At 42.1% G+C, this 24,055-nt stretch overlaps 1 protein-coding gene across 4 annotated transcripts in view; it reads right to left on the reverse strand.

The window, feature by feature from the left end:
* Positions 1 to 24,055, reverse strand: part of thsd4 (thrombospondin type 1 domain containing 4) — a 558,240-nt gene that overhangs the window by 28,046 nt on the left and 506,139 nt on the right. For 3 of the 4 annotated variants that reach the window (XM_033021503.1, XM_033021494.1, XM_033021522.1), the window contains exons 10-14: positions 22,957 to 23,132; positions 20,678 to 20,783; positions 17,422 to 17,655; positions 5,645 to 5,774; positions 2,348 to 2,552 (exon numbers count right to left, since the gene is read on the reverse strand). In XM_033021503.1, the coding sequence (XP_032877394.1) occupies positions 2,348 to 2,552; positions 5,645 to 5,774; positions 17,422 to 17,655; positions 20,678 to 20,783; positions 22,957 to 23,132 (851 nt within the window). The remainder of the gene's footprint in view (positions 1 to 2,347; positions 2,553 to 5,644; positions 5,775 to 17,421; positions 17,656 to 20,677; positions 20,784 to 22,956; positions 23,133 to 24,055) is intronic. The other variant, XM_033021512.1, reaches the window with a different exon arrangement.

Genomic DNA, 24,055 nt, shown 5'->3' on the forward strand with positions numbered 1-24,055 from the left:
AAACCTCTTAACCAAACTTCCACAGCTGGATGAGATTATGAGATAATAATTGACAGATGATCTGCAAGTTTTCCGAATTAGATGCTTTCAGCAGTGTATGGCCTATATACAGCGCATTCAAAAAGCATTCAGACCCCTTCACTTTTCCCACATTTTGTTAAGTTACAGCCTTATTTTAATATGGATTAAATTCATTTATCATCAATCTACACACAATACCCCATAATAAAAAAGCAAAAACAGGTGTTTAGAAATTTTAGCAAAGTAATTAAAAAGAAACAACTGAAATATCACATTTACATAAGTATTCAGACCCTTTACTCAGTACTTTGTTGAGGCACCTTTGGCAGCGATTACAGCCTCTTGGGTCTGACGCTACAAGCTTGGCACACCTGTATTTGGGTAATTTCTCACATTTTTCTCTGCAGATCCTATCAAGCTCTGTCAGGTTGGACGGGGAGCGTCGATGCACAGCTGTTTTCAGGTCCCTCCAGAGATGTTCGATCGGGTTCAAGTCTGGGCTGCGGCTGGGCCATTCAAGGATATTCACAGACTTGTTACGAAGCCACTCTTGTGTTATCCTGGCTGTGTGCTTATGGTCGTTGTCCTGTTGGAAGGTGAACCTCCGCCCCAGTCTGAGGTCCAGAATGCTCTGGAGCAGGTTTTCATCAACGATCTCTCTGTACTTTGCTCCATTCATCCTTCCCTCGATCCTGACTTGTCTCCCGGTTTCTGCCGCTGAAAAACATCCCCACAGCATGATGCTGCCGCCACCATGCTTCACCGTAGGTATGGTATTGGTCAGGTTATGAGTGGTGCAAGGTTTCCCCCAGACGTGACGCTTGGCATTCAGGCCAAAGAGTTCAATCTAGGTTTCATCACACCAGAGATTCAAAGGTTCAAAGGTTCAAAGGTTCTTGTTTCTCAAGCCTTTTGTCAAGCCCCAAGTGGGCTGTCGTGTGCCTTTTACTGAGGAGTGGCTTCCGTCTGGCCACTCTACCGTAAAGGCCTGATTGGTGGAGTGCTGCAGATATAGTTGTCCTTCTGGAAGGTTCTCCCATCTCCACTGAGGAACTCTGTCAGAGTGACCATTGGGTTCTTGGTCATACATACAATACAATACAATTTATTTGTCATTTGGACCCCGTTGAGGTCCAAACGAAATGTCGTTTCTGCAGCCATACATTACAAAACGAAAAAGACCCGAGACACAACACAATTTACACATACATCCATAGCGCTGTGATGGAAGGCAAAAAAACTTATCTCTCCACTGCACTCCCCCCCCCCCCCCGATGTCAGAGTCAAAGTCAAAGCCCCCGGCGGGCGATGGTGATTGTCCCGCGGCCATTAAAGCCATGCCGGGTGATGCAAGGTCGCGCACCGGGTCTTGGTGATAGAGCCCCGGCGTGCGCTCGCAAAGTCCCGCGGCCATTCCAAGCCACGCGGGGCGATGGTAATTACCCGCTCCAGGTGCTCTTCAACCCCGCAACTTGGGCGGGAGAAGTCGCCGCTGCGGAAGCCCCGAAAAGCGGTCTCCCACCAGGGACCCGCGGGCTTCCGGTGTTGCCGTCCGCCAGACCCGCGGTTGTAGCCTCCGAATCTCCGGGGGTCGGGTCACAGCAGCGCTCCACAACAGCTCCACCACAGCTCCACCCGCTCCGGACTCGGCCAGCCCCGTGACGGTGAGTAGTCCGCAGCTCCGCAACTGGAGCCCCAGGTCGTTCCTGCTGGAGGTCGCAGAGAATGGGAACAGATCCTGCAGCCCAACTCATCCATGCCAAACATGATGCCACATCTAAGCCAGTCACATATGCCGGCATTTGGCCCATATCCCTCTAAATCTTTCAAATCCAAGTACCTGTCCAAGTTTTAAATGTTGTTGTTGTACCTCCTTCAACCACTTCCACTGGCACCGCAAAAGGACACAAAGTGCTGGAGTGACTAAGCGGGTCAGGCAGCATCTCTGGAGAACATGGATAGTTGACGTTTTGGCTGGTGACCATAGAGTGAGTTTAGTTTATTGTCACGTGTACAATAAACTAAACTCAACACAAGTGTCACGACCCGAAACGTCACCTCTCCTTCTTCAGACAACACCGTGTTCCATAAACTCACCACCCTCTGAACTCTCAGATAAAATACCCTACACATGGGAGGTGAATCATTGCCTTGCTCTCTGATTACTCGAAGCTTGTATTGACTAATGTTCAGTACTGATGAAAGGCAATGGTTCCTCGGTTACCCTACCACAGAGGTTCAGAGAGAGATGATGTCAGTGTAAGACTGTGTGTGGCCTCTGTTTATGCCAATTGCTTCTGTCAATGCTCCCACCAGTTGGTTTTACCTCGCTCCACTCTGTCCTGATGTGCCACTCACTGCAGATTTTCAACTGGCAAGTGGTTGTCGTTTCAGGTCTCTCGAGGTGCCGGCATCTTTCAGGCTGCACACTGGTCGTTCGATTGGTGTAGACCTGTCTGCAAAGAACCTGCCGATGTTGTATCCCAGGTCCACATGTCTTGCTGCATTCAGACCATTCACCCAGGTCCCAGCTTTGAGAAAAGTAAGAATATGGGTTTACATACGTGAGATCCTTCCAAGTGGGAAACTATCAGAAAGAACTACTAATATTTCTGATACTTCTGACATTGTAATAACATTGTCCAAGTGCACCATTGTGTGAATAAACATGTTAATATTTAGAAACAAGGAACCACAGATACTGGTTTGCAAAAACTACACACAAAGTGCTGGAGGAAACTCAACAGATCAGGTAGCATCGCTGAAGAACATGGATAGGTGATGTTCGGGAGAGGACCCTTCTTCAGTCTGAGAACTTTAGACTTTGAGATACAGTGAGGAAACAGGGGCTCCGGCCCACCAAATACGTGCCGCCCAGCGATCCCCATACACTAGCACTATCCTACACACTAGGGGCAATTTACAATATTACTGAAGCCAAATAACCTACAAACCTGTACGGCTTTGGAGTGTGGTAGGAAACTGGAGCACCCGGAGAAAACCCACGCAGTCACAGGGAGAACATACAAACTTCGTACCAACAGCAACCATAGTCAGGATCAAACTCGGGTCTCTGGCGCTGTACTGCAGCAACTCTACCACTGCGTCACTGTGCCGCCCAAATGTCGGAAGAAGGTCATGACCCAAAACATCACCTATCTATGATTTCCAAGGATGCTCACTGACCCTCTGAGTTACTCCAGAATGTTGCGTCTTTATTCTATGTTAATATTTCTAGCTTACACTTGTCAGTGAAGTTCATGCAATCAGGAAAGAAAGAATAAAAAGCAAAAACAGGAAAAAAAAGTAAATGGACATTACGAAAATACTCTTTACACAAATTCTGTTGTCCTGTAGTTTCTAAAACTGAATGGTTGATTTAAAAACTTTTGAACAAAGTGGGTTTTTGTAGAGCTAAATATTTGCCCCTGCTTTCAGGACAGGAGGTCCTTTCGCCAAGATTCGTCTTTTCATCACTATTTCCAGGGATTCTGTGTAAAATGGCATCACAGATAGAAAATGTGGTAAAGAAGGTTTTTGGTACATTGGTCTTCATCAGTTAGGGAACTGAGTATAGCAGTTGGGATGCTACATTGTAGTTGTTCAAGAAATTAGTGAGACCACATTTTGAGTATTGTGTTCAGTTTTGGTCAACTTGCTACAGGAAGAATGTTGTTATGCTAGAAAGAGAGCAGAGATGATTTACAGGATGGTGCCAGGACTTGAGGGCCTGAATTATAGGGACAATTTAGGCAACCTAGGACTTTATTTCTTGGACTGCAGGAGGCTAAGGAGTGATCTTACAAAGGTATATAAATTAATGTTGCAGTTCTATAAGACATTGGTGAGACCGTATTTAGAATATTGTGTTCAGTTCTGGGCACCATGTTATGGGAAAGATATTATCAAGCTTGAAAGGGTTCAGAAAAGATTTACGAGGATGTTGCCAGGACTTGAGGGTGTGAGATTTAGAGAGAGGTTGAGTAGGCTAGGTCTCTATTCCTTGGAGCGCAGGAGATGAGGAGTGATCTTATAGAGATGTACAAAATCATGAGAGGAATAGACCGGGTAGATGCACAAAGTCTCTTGCCCAGTATCGAGGACCAGATGACATAGATTCAAGGTGAAGGGGAAAAGATTTAATAGGAATCCAAGGGGTAACTTTTTCACAAAAAGGGTGGTGGGTGTATGGAACAAGCTACCAGAGGAGGTAGTTAAGGCTGTTTCTTAAACTAACCGTTTAAGAAACAGTTACAGGGAAAGGGATAGGGCAGGTTTGGAGGGATATGGACCAAGTGCAGGCAAGTGGGACTAGTGTAGCTGGGACATTGTTGGCTGGTGTGGGCAAGTTGGGCCAAAGGGCCTGTTTACACACTGTATCACTCTATGACTCTATGAAGGGAATTGATAGGGTAAATGCACAGACTCTTTTGCCCAGAGTGGGGGAATCAACAACCAGTGGACATAGGTTTAAGATGAGAGGGCAAAGGTTTAATAGGAACTTTTTCAATCTGAGATTGGTGGGTACATGGAAGCAGGTACCGGAGCAGGTAGTTGAAGCAGGTACAATAACAAAATGTAATAGACACTTAGACAGGTACATGGATATGAAAGGTTTAGAGGGATATATAGCCAAAATGAGGGAAGTGGGATTAGCTTGGATGGGGCATCTTGATCGGCATAGACAATTTGGGCTGAAGCGTTTGTTTCCATGCTGTGTGATTATGACTTCAATGACTATTGCAGATGATGGGGAAAAGCATGCATGTAATCCATCCACAGTGTCTTTAACTTTCATGTCACATGCAAAATCAAAGAGAGGAAAGCGTTTGTTCCTTATTCCCTGAAACCCGCTGAGTGATACAAACAAAGAGATTAAAAAACTAAAAGCAGGGTATTCAAATCTATTTTTAAATCATTTTAAATGACCTTCATGAAGTTACGACTTGCCGTTGGACAAGTTTTGCAAAGTTTCTCCAATGTGTGTCCTTGCAGATGCTAAATACATTATTTTAACTTCAGATTATGGCTGGTGGGGGAAATGGAAAATCTTCAAATGGGCTGGTGGCTGGAACTGAAGTATTTTACTAGACTACAAGAGAGAGCTTTAATTCTGTACCCCCACCAACACACCCTGTGCTTATGCTGGGAAAAGCAAGTTTCCATGCCTGCCCTAACCAACCTATAAATCCTCATCTTGACAAGCAACCAGCAAGCCACCCCAAAAGATCAGATCAATATTGTTACTATCGTGACCAATGCCATTCAATAAAGCCACCAGTGGAGAACATTTGTTATACGTTTAAGCAGAAAACATTGCTTCCATTTTTACTGCATCTGCTCAATCTCCAGTGGTTACTTGTTATTACATTGCAATTTCATAGCCTTCATGGGACTTTGATTAAGTCTCTGTTTCTGCTGGCCCCTGGTTGGATTGCATCCAAACTATGGAGACTGTTCTCCAGGTTTATGAAGGGCTCCATTTAAAACAAAATTGAGTAAAGTTTATTCTGTGTGCGATTACACTGTATTTCGCCTTCAGATCAACTGCAGATAAATACACAATAGGTATATTTTTGGTTCAGACCAGTTATTGTAATAAGCGACGTCTTTGTGAACGTACTAAGCTGGGCATGGCTGTGTGTTGCAAGCTTCCTCCTCTGGTGTTGGCCTCATTGTAATTTCACACAAGTTTTCAGATACTTCTTCATGTGTATTCCTGTTAACACACTTAAAAATGAGAACACGGCTCCCTAAAAATCAAGAAAAGATATTCATTATTAACAAGGGCAGCGCCTACTCTGCATAACTTCTTAATGAATATAATGCATCAAAAATTAAGCAGTCAACAAACATTTTCAGCTTTAGCGATAAGCATTGTATCAGGACTTCCATTTTCCATTTAATGGGGGTAAATTTTGTTAATCTAGGTTGTTAGAAGCCAGAGAGTTGAGGTATTTGTCAACCATGATCTAATTAAATGGCAGAACAAATTTGAGAGCCTACATGAGCTCTTATATGAGCATATATTCTCTTTCATTCATAATTTGATGAGCATGTTGAATTGGCAGGATATGTCTTGAAAATTCCAACCACTAACTAACCACTAACCACCAATAAAGAGCAGCACAGTGGCGCTGTGGTACAGTGCCAGAGACCCAGGTTCAATCCCTCATGTGTAGGATAGTGTTAGTGTACGGGGTGATTGCTGGTTGGGTCAGACTTTTCCGCGCTGTTTCTCTAAAGTCTAAAGTAAAGTCAAGAGCATCTCAATTGGTTGCAACAACATGAACTTCCGTCGTGAACACGAATGGGCAAAGTTAAGGAATTACAAATGGAATCACATCTGATGAATGGAAATGGGCCATGAGGTTGTTGTCCAATTTGCAGCCTGTAGTTACTTTGCATCTAGCATCTTATAATAGACAAGGCTCTGAACGGCCATTTGTGTTTATTATACAGTGGTGTGCAGCGTGAGTTACGAAGAACTGATCACCTTAGTGTTTTAGAATCCTCTGATCTGAAATGTAATGCCCCTGTCCCACATAGGAAACCTGAACGGAAACCTCTGGAGACTTTGCGCCCCACCCAAGGTTTCCGAGCGGTTCCCGGAGGTTGCAGGTGGTTGCCGGAGGTTGCAGGTAGTGGAAGCAGGTAGGGAGACTGACAAAAACCTCCGGGAACCTCCAGGAACCGCACGGAAACCTTGTGTGGGGCACAAAGTCTCCGGAGGTTTCCGTTCAGGTTTCCTAAGTGGGACAGGGGCATAATAATAAAGCTTTTCTCAGCATTATTTCAGTTTCTCACTCTTCACTCAAAGTTTTTCACTTACAATCTTTTTGTACAATCACAATTGGGTCGGTTGCCTTATTACTAAACCTGATTTACATTGGCTATGCTTAATGGAAAGTTCTGATTTTACTCAATCAAGGAGAAGCATGACACAGGGTTTCAATACCGGGCAGCAACACAACTTGCAGTGTCAGCATCACAATGTTGCTAGTTGTTTCCCAGACCATATGTCTTGTTTAATTAATTTAAAGGGGAGAGAAATACATTCTTCATAGACTAAGCTGCACTTCAAATTGGGTTGAAACTGGGTTCTCATCAGTGGAGCTGCGACAGCTTCAAGTTTCTTGGCAACAACATCACTGGCAACCTATCCTTGTCTCTTCACACATGATAGCGTGATCAAGAAAATAAATCAGTGTATGTACTTTCTTAGTTGTCTAAGTTTCCAGACGATTCTTTCGAACGTGACCAGTTGTGCTGTAGAAAGTATTCGGACACGGTGTATCTCAGCCTGCTATGGTAACTGTTTTGCTCTTGACTGCCTGAACCTACAGAGTGGTGAACGCTGCCCAATCCATCACAGGCTCATCACTTCCTTCCATCTAATCCATCTTCAAGGAGTATTGCATCAAGAAGGCTGAAAATATCATCATGGATGCCTGCCACCCTGTACATTCCCTTTTCTCTCTTCTACATTCTGGGAGAAGACACAGTAGCTTGAAAGCATGGACAGATTTAAGAACAGCTTCTTCTCCACTGCTCACAGACCCCAAAACAAAATCATTCCTTTCGCGCCCCATTACACTTAACTCTACCTCATACAGTTATTTAATGAATACAATTTAGTATTATTTTTAAACTGTACCATTTTTGTACCAATCAGCTGTGTTACACTTCTTGTATATACTATTGTATCTATCATTATCAATTTACTGTTTACACTGTGAGACTCGTGTGAAGAAGAAATTTCACTGCACCCTATGGTGCAGGACAATTGTCAAATCTGAATTTGAATGCGAATATAGCAAATAATTTTCTGCGTACAAATTGCTTTCATGTTCAGAGTAATTCTTAGAAATAATGAGAATATTCACATTATTTGCAACACGCAGAATGGCAGTTGTTGGGCATTTGCAAATAGATGAAAAAATATTGCACTGGATCGCCTGATCCATCGCTTGCTCATTTTTGCTCAGGAATTACAGTTGTTTGTTGACCCCCACCCCCACAGACTCTGCCGAGCTCCCAAAGTGTGACTGGCAGTCAATTTCTACAAAAGACACAAGGAACTGCAGATGCTGGAATCTTGAGCAAAACACAAAATGCTGGGGGAACTCAGCAGGTCAGGCAGCATTCTCAAGGACAATAAGATCTTAACTTCTTGACTGAACCAGGGACACCTTTCCTTCCCATGGACTCACTCAGCCCAACGTTAAGCACAACAACTGTATTAAAAATCTCACGCCGCCAGGATTAATTGGACCTCTGCACTGCAGTGAGCGAAGGGATGGTGGGAAGGCTGGCTGCCTGCCTGCCATTGGTGATAACTGTCAGTTGGCAGGTCAGGCATTCTCACCACCAATTAGTTCTTATCCACCACACCCCAAAGACAGTCCCAATCATAGTTTGAATAACCAGTGTAAATTGTCTCCAATTGTGTAGGAGAGAGGTAGATTCAGGGTTAGTTGATGGAAGTGTGGAAAAAATAGAATGGGCTTAGTATAAATGGGTGGTTGATGGTTCACACAAACTCCTTCGGCTAAAGAACTTGCTTATGTGCTGAGTGACTCTAACTGTAAAGAATTTGAATTAACACATATGAGAATTTTAGCTTGCCTTTTATACTGAAGTACTGGAAATATGTTTTCACATGAAAGTGCACTGTGGTATGGTTCAACACTATTGATGTAGATTCAATGGTAGTTCAAGTAATGCAAGAAAGGTGGATTTTTGTTGCATTCTAGCCAGTAGTTACATGTCAGTAGATAATAGAAATGTAATGACTGGATGCGGATATTTGATCCATCTTACAGGAACCTCATAATATGAAAGAATCAAGAATTTTATGCCCTTGAAATGAATAAATGGAAAACTTTTGTTTCTCTGGAGGCAAGGTGAGAGGTGGGAAATAAAGTAATTACAATTACACCCAGTTAGATCCTGTTGTTGGACACAGCTACCTTGGACAATACTGTTCATCTTACATAAATGTACTCCTTCCCATTCCCTACAAACATAATATTGCCATGTAATATTATCATGTAATAGGCAGGATACTGGCTTGTGTAAAAGAACTTAACGAGACCCTTACAGTTACTGAGTCTGTGATTGTGTGGAGAGGCTCATGAAGGACAGTTATTCCAAAATGAAAGATTTTTAGTTGTTGGCTAATCATAAACCCACCCTCACCTGGCCTTCTCATATTCAGGTACTTCCTCTACTCTAATGCCCAAAGTAAAGCTTCTGGCTATCCTGAATGAGCTGGCAGCCATTCTCAAGGCACTCCTTCTTCTCTTGTTACATGCCAGAAATACCTGACACACATTGGGATGAATCAATCTCACATTCTCAGACAAGGTCAGCTGCCCTAGATACAGGTGCAGGCAGCACAGAAATACTGTTGCTGCCAGCAAGAAAAGACTGACATTAATGTTGCATCTTTCATGATCTTATGAAGTCCAATCTATTTCTCTGATAATACACTTATGTGGTTTTGGGACTTTCAATAGGTAGAGGAACATAGTAGGTAAATTGTGCACAGCAAGGCCCATCATTTAGGGTGGTACAGTGGCGCAGCTGTAGATTTGCTGCCTTACAGCACCGGAGATCTGGGTACGATTACGACTGCGTGTGCTGTCTGTATGGAGTTTGTACATTCTCCATGTGACCATGTGGGTTTTCTCCAGGTGTTCCAGTTTCCGGAGTTACGAGTTACAAATTTACAACTTGTAAATTGTCCCTGGTGTGTAGGATAGGCCATGTGTAGGAGGTGATCACTTGTCGGAGCGGACCCGGTAGGCCGAAAGGGCTGTTTCCACGCTATATCTCTAAAGTCTAAAGTAAAGTCTAATCATAGGTGATAAGTAAACAATGGGAATTATTGAGGGATATATTGTGGTCAGGAATTTGGAAGGACTCCATGCCAAAAGGTGGCATGGGGGCTTTTCTGTCTATCTTGGAGGAAACATAGAAAATAGGAGCAGGAGTAGGCCATTTGGCCCTTCGAGCCAGCACCGCCATTCAATATGATCATGTCTGAACATCCAAAATCAGTACCCTGTTCCTGCTTTTTCCCCATATCCCTTGATTCCTTTAGCCCCAAGAGCTAAATCTCAGGACAATGAGGATTCAGTTTAATATCTCCTCTCACAGACAGAAACCTATTCCATCCATTGCGTGTATATCACATCCTTAGAACGGCATTTTTCATCCACTGCTTCGAAGACTTCGGTCAGCATCAGTGATAAGCTTGCCATGTTTCCTGTCTTTGCAAACATTAACCCATTCGGCAAGCTTAGTATCTACCATTTCGGTATTCCTTCACAGTTCAGAAAGTCATAACATGAAGTAAATGCTGTGAAATACACTGCATTTCAAGGACCAAGTACAAACAGGCCTATTATTCTTTTGTAGGTCACATATCTGACATGTATTTTGGAATGGTTTATTAGAATACTGGAGAAGAGGAGAAATCTCCAGTTATTAAAAACCATTGGCTGTTTTTTTTGGCAAAGTGTGACCAGGCGCATTGTTCCAGGGAATGTGAAAGAGCCACTGTCTGAAAGGCAGCAGCTTGAAAATGTAAAAGTATATCTCTTATTATAGACCATCCATTGATCCTATTTTAAAAAAGGTTCCAAACAACTTGCCCTTTATTACCTGCATTGGCATTTGATTAAGTGTGTCTGTTAACTTCCGACCTTGCGGCTTGTCTAATGCAACCCACTTCAAATGCACAATGCACAATGTTATTTTGCACCGTATTGTCTCTGCTGTGGCTATCTCGAGATGCCGAAACAATTTCTTGCATCAGTTACTCAAGAAAGTACTTGTGTGATAAAAGTGTGTTATGGTACTGCTCTAGAGTACCCCTGCGGAAAGACATAGAAGGTAATGTTCAACCAGTTGTCACTGGTAGAGAAGATCTTAATTGGATGAAAATAGTATGGGGACTGCAATAAGTGGGTGATCTGTTACATCCGATCACTGTCCTGCCAGCGATGATTCCTATTGACTCTAGAATGCTATTATAACAATCTGTTGCATTGACTACTTTAAAATATATGGCCACACACCAGGTTAAAATACAAGTTTCAATAAAGTGTTGCAAATATAACTCTGGCTTCTATGAATGAACAGATATTAGACAATTGTAAATTAGTAAACTAGAGTATTAGTAAACTAATACTAAGTTCTAAATACTAATTTCCAACTAACCCCCCTGACTGTCAGTCTGAAGAAGGTCTCAACGCGAAACGTCACCTATTCCTTTTCTCCAAAGATGCTGTCTGACCTGCTGAGTTACTCCAGTTTTTTTTGTCTAACTTAGACATTAGACAACTAGTTTTAGGTTTATTATGGTCACATTCAATTATTCAATTATACGTTATTGTCACATGTACCAAGGTACAGTAAAAATATTTGCTTTTTGCATGTCATCCGGTAAAATCACAGACTTCACATTGGGAGTATACAAAGAGTCGCCACATTTCAGGCGCTGACATAGATTCAAAAGTTCTTAGTACCGTCTTATCTTCTCGCAACGACGAACCAGGCCTACTGTCGCCCATGGACATAGGTCCCTCTTCATTCTCGGTGGACCTCTTAATTTTCCTCTGAAACCCCTCTTAATCCTTATCCCTCTTTGAAGGGTTATTCACTGATTATCACTGGGTGGTTAACATGAACATTTCTGCTCTCATCACTCTACATTGTTAGAATGGAGCGATGTGCTGCAGGACTGCTAAAGAACTACTTATTGCCCCGCAAGCACCATCTCGAGTCTCCAGATGCAAGAAATGTCGGTATCTTGATGCAGCCGCATCAGAGATGGAGCAGTGAAAGATAGCTGTTCTATTGTTTAAAATTAAGCTTTTTTATGGCAGGCAGTAAACTTTACAAAGTTGCTTTGCACATCTAACTCGGGCTTTGAAGTCCTGCTGACCTCAATAACCAGCATCAAGAGGGCAGTCACTTGATCTTCCTTGGCACCAGTCTTTCCCGCTATTAATGCTGCTGTAGTCTATTGAGGTTGTTTCATGGAATGTGTTGGAAAAGAAACATCAATGAACAGCAAGGCATAACTTTATACAGCCATATGTAAAATGCTATATAAATGGTGAAGAATGAAAATAAATCATAAAAGAATGTAATAAAAAAAAGGTTTGAAACGTCAAAAGCGACCTAGTGGTTTTATTAGACTTTCCTCCTAATCTATTCACCCTATCAGCAGAAATTAACAAAGGAAACACAATGTAACTCACAGTTTGAACAGTAGAATATAAATCAGAGGTGGTAGTGAGCCAACTTTATACTTTTCCTCATTCTGGTAAACAAGAAACAGAAAAGTATTCATGGTCTCAAAAAGAGCAAAGAATGATGTTCCTAGGAATAGATATCTGGGTCATAAAGAAAAATGGGAAGTTTAGAAGTGCAGTGTTTGTGCAGAGTTGTTAAAAGTACTGAAATAAATTAACATGTATATTTAACTTCAATAGTAATGTTGAACAAGAGAATTGTCAGATTAGTAAATATAACGTTATGAGTGACCATTAATAAATGTTCTTCAAATTAAAGATCTAACTAATTTAATAACTGGCACCGAGTAATAACTCTGGCACTGGCTCAGGCCACTTAAATCAGCTGCCCTGGACATGTTATGACTGTTTTTTACTTGTATTTTAATGTTGCTGTTTTTACCTGCACTTTTTTTTTAAATTATTCGTACTGTTTTATCAGGAACTGGATTGTTTTTTTGTTTTTTTGATCGTTTTTTATTTTATGCAAGAAATGTTTAAGTTTTTATGTGCGATACTCCGGTATTCCCTGGGAAACGTCTTCTCATATTGCACTGTACAACTGTTGCTTTGCAAGATGACAATAAAGGATGATGATGACAATGAATGATAACTTGACTGTGTAAAGGTACGAGACTGAATTTGTTATTGCCAGATTTATCCAATTATAATTTAGTTCCAAAGAGCATATGAGGTAAGTCGAGAAAAAAAGTCTCCAATGAAACAGCTGCAAGAATGACTCTGGAAGGATAATTATAGATGGGCCAAATGGCTTTCCTCATCCATAATTATGTGATCCCTGCAAATCCTGGTATCCTAATCTGTGATTTTACACCCATTAACGTGAATGACCATATAATCACCTTGGCACCAGTTTGATTTCCAGAGGCAGACATCAGCACTAGGTCACTGGATATGCAATGGAAGTGAAACACTTTGTCAAGATGAATTCATGAAGCTTTACTTGAAAATAAGGACACGGAATTAATGAGAAATGTAAACAGCTGGATGAAAAATTGGTTTGGTAAAGGAGGAGTAACGAAAACGAGGAAATAAGCTCAAAATGAAGGGCAACTAGATTTTTATAGGGACAATTCTGGATCCATTCTTACTCACATTATTCATAAAGAATGCAGCAGAGAAACTTCTTGTAAGATTGTAAAACTTGTTGCCAACAGCTCGCTATGTTCAGGAGTGAGTAGTGTTGGGCAGATGGTTAGACAAAAAATCTGGACAAATTTAACAGATGAACCAAGGAATGTAGGAAGGAATCAATGAGGATAAAATGTACAAAGACAGCGGAAATCTGAAACATATGCATAGGGAAGGGGCTGCAGTTTGGTTTTGATTAGCTAAGGCAAACAGGAAGATGATTTAGGCACAATTAAATTCACCATAAACATAAGAAGGTCAGTGTGAGTATTAGTCATAAACCTGGCTCTACAGTCGATTCATTGCAAAGTAATTAGTCAATAACTGAAGACATTTTACTTGAACACATCATTTATTAGTCAGGCTTAGATTTAAGCTGGAGGCTAGATTCCCAAGTGCTGAGCTGCCCAAGCATTCGTGCATTGAGAAATGGCAATTAAACAAGTTAAGGAGGATGCTAGTAATTATATTGACATTGCTATTTCATGATTTCAGGATATCGAATGCACCTCCAAGTCAACCAATTAGTCCTGAAGAATAGCTGCAGTGGTTAAACCCCAAAACTAGATGGTGTATACCAAGAGTAATTTGATAAATTAAATAGTAATTCTTCAAAGCAAAGGTGACCCGCTGCAGACACCATCATAAGATCCCAAAAAACAGATCTCTTGGTCATGTGAAATAATTAATATTGAAATACCTAGCCTGTGAGGTTCAGCTCCACTCTTCAGTCTTACAGTCTTAGAGGAGAGAAAGTGTTTGCACTAAGCATGTAAAGTTTCCAACCTGGATGCATGGAACAGGGCCCCAAGAGTTCTTTTGCGTTAAACGTGTGATGCATTGGGGCAATCAATGCATTCTTTGTTCTTGGGTGCATCAATGCAATATTCTACTGCTTAAATACACATTGACATTTTGAACCTCACTACACACATCCAAGCATCACCTTACATATGGAACCAAAGCAAATAAGCTTTGAACAGTACCCACGCAGACCAATTTCTGTTTAACTCTATTGCGTAATACATAAAAACATTGAAGCATGCAAAGACTTTCTCGGCCCTACTCTGTTTGGAAGGATCAATACGTTGGCGTGCAAAACTGAGATGTTACTGCATCAGAGCATGTCCACTACAGTTATACTTTCCGCCCTTCTAAAGATGCACAGATGTCTGTTAGCATAGAACATGCTATTGTCTCTGTTCCCACGCATATGTTTGCATTTGATGCTGAATCGACAGCAGAGGTTAGGGTCCGCCTGCTTCTTAACAATCTAAAGTATCACAGACATTTGGTTTGCAAACAAATATGGAAGTATGTACAGGAGACAATGCCACCCTATGAGGAATTTGGAATCTGGAAGGATTCCCAGATCTAAAGTGTGTCAGGTACATTGCCAACAGCTGCCTGCCACAGAATACTGCTGGTCAGTCTAACTCAGATGCACCAGCTAGCCAGCTTTCACACAGCCTCATGGTTCATTCCTTGCCCGACAAAGGGGAATGTATTCCAGCTAAGCTACACAAATGGATTTGCCAAAATATTTTATCCCTGATTTTTATTCTTGCAGGTTTCACTCATCCTTCCTCGAGTTGTCAAAAAGAATTCAGATTTGAGCAAAATAAAAGTGCTTCTCACATTATGGCTTCCATTTCATTAACTTTTCTCACGATGAACATTTCTGCACAGTAATTCATTTAACCGAAGATAGACACAAAAAGCTGGAGTGACTCAGCGGGACAGGCAGCATCTCTGGAGAGAAGGAATGGGTGACGTTTCTGGTCCAGACCCTTCTTCAGTCTCGACCCAAAACATCACCCATTCCTTCTCTCCAAAGATGCTGCCTGTCCCGCTGAGTTACTCCAGCTGTTTGTGTCTATCTTCGGTTAAAATCAGCATCTGCAGTTCCTTCCTACACAATTCATTTAATCTCTCCCTATGTCAAAACCTTTTAAAACAAGGGGAAAAAATGACCTATCAGGTAAAGGCCAAATGTGCTGAATTATTTGCAAAGGTTACTTAAGTGCCAAAGTGCCATACAATAAATATAGAATTAAAAATGTTCAGACACTGTAAGGAACGTCCTTTGATTCTGCCCACAACATGATTGTGGCTTGGTCTAGATGGGTTAGAGTTGAGATCCTGGGCATATGACAATTGTGAAACAGGCTGAGTGGTGATGGTTGGAGGTACCTTCACACTGCAAATGAGTGAATGGCAGGCAGGTGGAGAAATAGGGATACTGCGGTGATGGGAAATGGGGAAGAATGCCTGGGAATCATGAAGAATAGGAAGCAGCAAGAAAGAAAGAAAAAAAGCGTTGTGTGAAGGCGGAAGGTGCCTGAGGAAGTGGGAGAACGAAGGAAATGGTTGGGGCATTGAGTCGGTATTAGGGGGACTGAGGGAAATGTGGGTGGGATTAGTGTAAGGAGGAATGTGCATGCCTGCACATGAATGTGTGAAGGGGTGCTGACATTCTTAATCCCAAGAGATGCCAAAGAAAACACAAAATCTACAATGTTTCAATGTTTATGCTTCCTATGAACGTCCTTCCACTCTTTTTTATCTTAGCATCACAAAGCACAAATTATTTTCTACTTCAGCTATCAAATTTGATCATGCATGCATTTTTCCCTTCAGGTACGTACACTTTAGTTTGGCATGCTGCATATTCTCTCACCGCCTTGACAATATCCCATATCTATACTTGTCTAAGTATTTCCTCAATTTATAGTTTAGTTTATTGTCACTTGTACCAAGGTACAATGAGAAGCTTTTTGCTGCGTGCTATACAGTCAGCGGAAAGAGAGACATGATTACAATCGAGCCATCCACAGTGTACGGCAGGGGTCGGCGACCTTGTTCTGCATAGGGGCCAGGACGCATGTCTGTGAGCGGATAGCGGGCCACATCTATCATGTGTACACATGGATCCCGCCCCCATCCCGCCCCGGATGGCAGGCATCAAATCACGTGTTCACAAGTAGACAAAAATGTTGGAGAAACTCAGCGGGTGAGGCAGCCTCATGCAATCTTTGCACGTCTCACCTGCTGAGTTTCTCCAGCAGCTTTGTCAACCTTCGATTTTTCCAGCATCTGCTGTTTTTTCTTAAACGTGTTCACAGAAGGTGCGAGGCTGTGCCAGCAGCTTTGCAGAGGATGCGGTACAGCCAGAGCTCGGCCGCTGCTCGGGGGGCTCGGCCGCTGCTCGGGGCGCTCGGCGGGCCGGATGATTACGGGGAAAAAAATCCGCCTGCGGGACGGATGATTTTGGGTTACGTGTCGCATTCGGCCCGGGGGCCGTAGGTTACCGACCCCTGGTGTACAGTTTCTGGACAAAGGGAGTAATGTACAGTGCAAGAAAAAGTCCAGTAAAGTACAATTAAATGTTCAAGAAGGAACTGCAGATGCTGGAAAATCGAAGGTACACAAGGACGAAGGTCTGAAGAAGGGTTTCGGCCCGAAACGTCACCTATTTCCTTCGCTCCATAGATGCTGCTGCACCCGCTGAGTTTCTCCAGCATTTTTGTGTACCAAAGTACAATTAAATGTTGTCCAATGGTTACCAATGAGATAGATGGTAGCTCAGGAAATTCAAAGGCTTCCCCTTTGCTTGATTGCTAGATTGACTGGCTCCACACTCAAACTAAAAATAAAATTCAGCTTTGTACAAGCCACAAGGGAACAATAGACAACAAAGTCCTAACTGTGGCAACACCAGTTTTGGTGTGCCTCTGAGGTGCTGCTGGTTCAATACGATTTTCCAGTTATAAAGCTATCTGACAGGCATCAGATGTGCTGTTCCTACCATTACGCAGTGTTTCAGAAAGCCAAGAAATGGAAAATCTTTATGTCTTTTTATGCCAACATTATTCTGACGGAGATGCTAACACGTAGAGCTTTATTCTGGGATGATAGTAAATTTGAAACCATTTCTCACCTTTACCGCAAGTGACAGTGCATTCCGTGCTTCCAACCTGTTTCCAGTTGAAATCACGCTTTTTCCGTGACCCTTCTCCCCAGGAGTTCCCACTTTCTTCAGGGTTCTTCTGGTATTCTCTGGACTGCAGCTGATTCGCATGGACCCCGCTTACAAAGTTTCCCACATCTCTTTCGCGGAGAACGTACACGCCACCATCGACGCCGTACGCCAACTGACCATTGAGAGCTTCTTCTGGAACACGCAAAAAGATTTCAAAAGTTGCATGGCAGGGCTTTTTATCAAAATCCAGAATGGTACATTAGAGTGGGGCTTCTAGGTACAGTGGTGGCACAGTTGTTGGGTTCTTGGACTCCACAAGCCACAAGCCTGGACTAACAATCCAGAGTTCAGATCCACCATGGTAGCTGCAGAATTGGAATTAAGTTAATATGGACAAAATACAAACAGTCTGTCTCAGCAATGATAACCATAAACTTATCAGATTCCCATAAAAACCTAGATACAAGGAACTGCAGATGCTGGTTCACCAAGGAAAGACACAAAATGCTGGAATAGCTCAGTCGGGAACCTCATGTGAAGAAGGGTCCTGACCCGAAATGTCACCTATTCATGTTCTCCAGGGATGCTGCCTGACCCACTGAATTACCCCAGCATTTTGTGTCTTTCCTTGGTAAACCAGCATATGCAGTTCCTTGTTTCCTCATTTTGACTGCTCCACTATGGATAGGGTAGGTTTAGAGGGATATGGGCCAAACACAGGCAGGTGGGACTAGTGGGGGCATGTTGGTTGGTGTGGGCAAGTTGGGCCAAAGAGCCTTTTTCCAATCTGTATTACTCTATGACGCTGTGAAATCTCCTCAAGGAGAAAGAGACTGAAGAAGCCCGACCCCATATTCTCCAGGGATGCGGTTGGATCCGCTTAGTTATTCCATATTATGTGTCTTCCCATTAAATTTTGACTAGCTCTTCCTCGTCCTGACGGTCGGGAAATCTGCTATCCTTCCCCAGTCTGGTCCACATCTACAAATCTAGAGCAATGTAATGCATTCTTAAAAATAACCCCTGAAATGGTTTGGTGAAGCACTTAGTACTCGAGCACTGCGGGGTGGGCAATAAACACTGTCCTAGTCAGCAATGCTCCATTCTGAGAAAGGAATAAATAGCTGTGAATGTGTTGTTGGAACCAAGAGGGAAAAGCTACTCATTCTTCAGAACAACTCTCAGCTGTCAACGAAAAAGGAATGTACATAAATCATCATCAATGACGTATTAACTTTACCAGTACTATGGACAAAGCTGCAAAATCATTTAGTTTAGTTTAGTTTAAAGATACAGCGCGAAAATAGGCCGTCCGCGCCGAACAGCGATTCCCACACACTGATGCTACCCTACACACCTTAGAGACAATTTACAATTATACCAAAGCAATTAGCCTACAAGTCATTTGGAGTGTGGGAGGAAACCGGAGATCACGGAGGAAACCCACGCAGGTCACAGGGAGAATGTACAAACTCTGTGCAGACAGCACCCGTAGTCTAGTTCTAGTTCTAGTTCTATGTTATCCCAGTTTCACATCCTGCACACTAGGAGCAATTTACTCAAGCCAATTAAATTACAAACAGCACCCATAGTCAGGATCGAACCTGGGTCACGTGTGCAGTAAGGCAGCGAGCGACTCTACCACTGTGCCACTGTGCCACCCTAGAGGTTTAGGCCCAAGGTTTTTAAACTGTATAGCTTTCCTACACCTACCTTCGTAACAAATAATGTCAAGAAGAGTCAAGGAGTCATAAAATCATACAGCACGGAAACAGGCCCTTTGGCCCAACTCATGGTGACCAAGGCCCCCCAACTAAGATAGTCACATTCACTTGTGTTAGGCCTTCAGAACCTTTCCTATCCATGCACCTGTCCAAAGGTTTTAAACATTGTTAATTTATCTGCCGCAACCACATTCTCTGGCAGCTCATTCCCATATACCCACCACCCTCTGTGTGAAAAAAAAATGCCTCTCACGTTACACTATATTCTACATAGAATTCACATTTTCTTTATGGGAAAGGAGACAAAGTGATTAAAAAAACAAAACGTTGGGTATACTGGCAAACAGACTAAGTTAATGATGATCCTCTGAAATATATTCAAGTTTCCCTCTGCATTTGTGAGGGAGTGGGGGGAGCTCTGAGAAACTGTGTGGCATGCAATTAATGAACTGCAATACAAAAATAATGTAAAGTTAAATCTTAACCCTGAAATGAAAGCCGAGTGGATATACGGGCTGATAAATTCTAGAGTATCCAGGTAGTTGTGATAGACTGGTGTAGCCCCTGGCGTGTCAAATAACATTTTGGTGGTAGATCCTATACTGTAAACTTTAATGGCACTGTAGACCTGGCTATTGACCTCTCTGCTTTGGGAAACGATTTTAATTATTTCTCCCAAATCTCCTCTTCTCTGTAGGAAATAACCAATCCAAGCCAATACTCTGTTTTCACTAAATTTATCCATACCTGAAAACATCAGGGATGTTCAGGGAACCGGGGTCTGGCCTACAGCGCCTTCAAGGTCGGCTGTGGGATGCGCAGCCGGGGCACAAAGGTGGAGGGGCAAGGAGAGGTCGTTGTTTGCTAGTCGACCAAGGAAGGCGATGGCTGGAGGCCAGCAGCAGCTTGGGGCTTGCCTCAATCGGGCATGGCTCATAATAACTGGACTTGGAAAATGGTGCCAAAACATGAGGGCATGCAGACTCAGTAGATTATTTCTGTACAATTGCTAATCGGGGATGGTATGGCAATACTCTACTGAACTGTTTGTAAGAAAATAATTTCACTGTGCTTTAGTACTTTGCACATGTGACAATAAAGCACCATTGGACTACAGAGCCACCCTTGTAAACCTCTACATGGGCTATTGACAGTGATGGCCCCATAGCAGAAGCGTCCACGTCGCAGGGCTTGAAACTGGAAGTATCCTGAGCTAATTCTGCTACCACCATCATCTCCTGCGACAAGTAATGGCTTCCACTGATTGCCGCCGGAAGCTTGCGTCCTTTACAGGACAGACGATGACAGCGAGGCCAATATTTGTAACAAGATGGATACGAAAAGAAGAAGATTGACAGTGATTATGAACACAATCCATTTCCTTTTCCTTTGCCATTTCCTTTTGGTTTTGGTGAACATGCAACTAGGATAATAGTAAAAAAGATACCAAAAGCGAAATAGTCTAGGAAGTAGGGAGAAAAGACTTTTACCTAAATGACGACCCGTAGTAAGTGACAGAGAATGGCTGCTGACAACGTTGTCAGTTGGCAAAACGTATTCAAAATGCACTTTTGGGTTTGCTTGTTGATATATCACCTGAAAAAAATGTAAATAAAGTAAAATTATGCATTCATACAAGAATAAATAGAGTTGTTTGATGAATCAGAAAGGGGTCTGCAACATAAAATATTAGCTGACAGAAAATTAGATTATTTTACAGCATTACATACTTAATACTTTCTGATATTTGTATTCTCTCTGCTTAAATGTCCATGATGTCCAATCAACTGTTGTCTTTCTTTGAACTCTCACCTGCAATTTCGAGGAATTGCTAATAAACTCCTTGTCTTTAACGTTTAGAGTTCTCTTGTTTAGTGGTCCTATCTGCTGACAGACATTGGAACTGACGAAGGCTTCGTTCACTTCTAAAGATAAAAATTGTAGCCTTTTTTTCATACTGAGATCTAATGTAATTTAGAATTAAACAAGGGACTAATGCCCCTGTCCCACTTAGGAAACCGGAACGAAAACCTCTGGAGACTTTGCGCCCCACCCAAGGTTTCCATGCGGTTCCCGGAGGATCCCGGAGGTTTTTGTCAGTCTCCCTACCTGCTTCCACTACCTGCAACTTCCAGCAACCACCTGCAACCTCTGGGAACCGCACGGAAACCTTGGGTGGGGCGCAAAGTCTCCAGAGGTTTCCGTTCAGGTTTCCTAAGTGGGACAGGGGCATTAGAACTAGATATACAATGTGGTGACAGCCACTGGCATTATTTACCATTGTCTGCGATAATAGAATTATATTATTATCCTCAACAACAAATCTAATGGTGGAAAGCATTGGTTGCCTGTTATAGAAAAGATCCCATGCCAATAACTTTCTCTCGAATTATGAAATGTGCACTTACTTTTTCTCAGTAAGTGTAACAATAATTTTCATTTAGGTCTGTTATATTTAAAGATCTCTGGCTCCACAGATCTTTAATTACAATTAAATTTGATCTTTAAATTCTCCCATGAGACACTTTGAAATACAGTTGTAAGTGCTGTCAAGCTTGCAGTATCCACGATCACAGTTTTTATATTGATATTAACTTTCATCACAATTGGTGACCTGCATGTTATGATAGGAATGATGCTGATGCTGTCATTTTCTCTAACTGTGGGGAAAATTGGCCCACATCTTCCATAACTCTTACATGTGTGGCCAAGAAACGTGCCCTCTGATGGCGGAATTATATACTGAAATTCACGGGAAGGCATGCAGTTGAAGTTGCAGTCGCTCTCCATCATCACCCATTTAATAAAGCACAATGTTAGAGTTGGCGAGTTCAGATGTGCATTGAATTTAGAAATGTGTCATGTCTTAATTATTGCCAAATAATCATGCTGGCAGTAACAATTTGCAACTGCAAACTCTTTCTTTCTGAATTTAATAAACAACTGGAGAATTTGAAAAATAAATGGCCTGTGATCACTGTTAATCCTGCTCTGTATCCCACTTTACAATGAATTAGTTCTAACTTATTCCAATTCGGTTACACCCTGCATGAGCTAATGAGAATATGGTGGTTGGGAGAGATATTTATCCTCAGACTGGTATTGCTAAATGTGCGATATAATAGCTTACATCAACTTTAATGGAGCTGAATTTTGGAAGCAAGAGTCTATCTTACAAACACCAATACATTGCACAATTAACACCATTGATCCAAGGATAAAATTCTGCATGATTCCGTTGCCCACCTGCTTGGCTCAACAGTTCCCCTGTTTTGGACATGGAAGTTAAAAAGATCTCAAGTGACTATACAGTTTTCTGTTCTAAAGCTCATGAAAGTCTGTAGGTAGCAGGCAGTTTGATTAATGGCAAACACCCACTAACCACAAATCACGGACCATGAATTCAACACTCTCTCAAATATTATAAAACCATTTTGCTCAATCACCAGAATTATATTAACGTTCCTTCCTATCAAAGGCATCTTACTGACAATCAATTTATCACTGATATTGTACCAATATCCTTTTCTATCACTCATACTCTATTGACACATTATGTTTCTTATTCATTTCTATTTTTCTGGGGTTCTACAACTGTTCCCTACAGTTATTCTTGACTGATTGCCAGGTTTTTGCAGCTTTCTTGTTGCTGTTAGTTTTCTATTCTAATCTCAGAGGGTTGCAGCCTTTGATTTATGACCAGAGATGTTGTGAAGCTTTGTTGGCATTTCAAACCTTCTGCCCGCTCCGAGCTAAAGTTTAGACTTACGTAGACATTCAGAATATCACTCGTTGGCCCGTCGGCAATGAAGGATTCCCCCGCTGTGGTGCTGATCTCATTTGGCCTCTTGTACTTGAACAAAGTTCCTGCAGCCTCGTAGGTGCCTGGCCTATCTATGGCCCAGTTTCCATTGATGATGGGTTGACCAAAGTGACTTCTCAAAGCTGTAAATATATGCCAGTTAATAATGGTCAGATCACAGGATAATAGCACCTTGCACTAACAGTCATAAACACTCTCAGTTATTGCTGTGCATCCAATGCACATCTAGAACACAATGTATTTTCAAGAGAGAGTTAGATTTAGCTCTTCGGCTAAGGGAATCAAGGGATACGGGGAATAAGACGGAACGGGGTACTGATTTTGGATGATCAGCCATGACCATATTGAATGGCTCGAAGGGCCGAATGGCTTACTCCTGCACCTATTTTCTATGTTTCTATGTTTTTATGTCTGATTGCTATGGAATGAGTGAGAAATTGAATATAAACCCTGAGCCACCTGCAGATACTTATTATGACCACACAGAAGAAATACAATGCGCCCCTAGCCTATGCCGCTTCCAATAGAACAATCCTATCCACCCCATTCTCTCTTAATTACATGCCTTGATTCTTTTGTCATGTATATTTACACAAAGGCTGATTCATAGCAGACAATTAATTTACAAGCAGGTCTTTGGGAGTGCAGGGCGGATAACCACCGAGTCTCAGAAAATGCAAACTCTGCAAAAGATCGAACCTGGCTCTTTACGGTGGTGAAGAACCATTGCTAACTGTTGCATCACCATGATAAGTATAAGAAGAACAAGGAGGAGCCAGAGATCAATTGAAGGTGGCGAGCCGACACTTGGCTCTCATTCACTCATATTCTGGCCTTTGAGCAGTTCTGTTCCAAATACTGCTTTTTATGTCATCAACTGACTAGTTTGGAAAGAACACTTTTAACACATTTTACTGCTCTCTATTTTACATTAAGTTTGTGATTTTACCACGAATCGCATATTCTAATTTTACTTTCTGATTTAGAATCTGTATGTCTCACAGATGATTCATCAGTGAAGAATTGTTTAGATTTTCAGCTTGGA

Source organism: Amblyraja radiata, chromosome 1 (assembly GCF_010909765.2).
Source record: "Amblyraja radiata isolate CabotCenter1 chromosome 1, sAmbRad1.1.pri, whole genome shotgun sequence".
NCBI lineage: Eukaryota > Metazoa > Chordata > Chondrichthyes > Rajiformes > Rajidae > Amblyraja > Amblyraja radiata.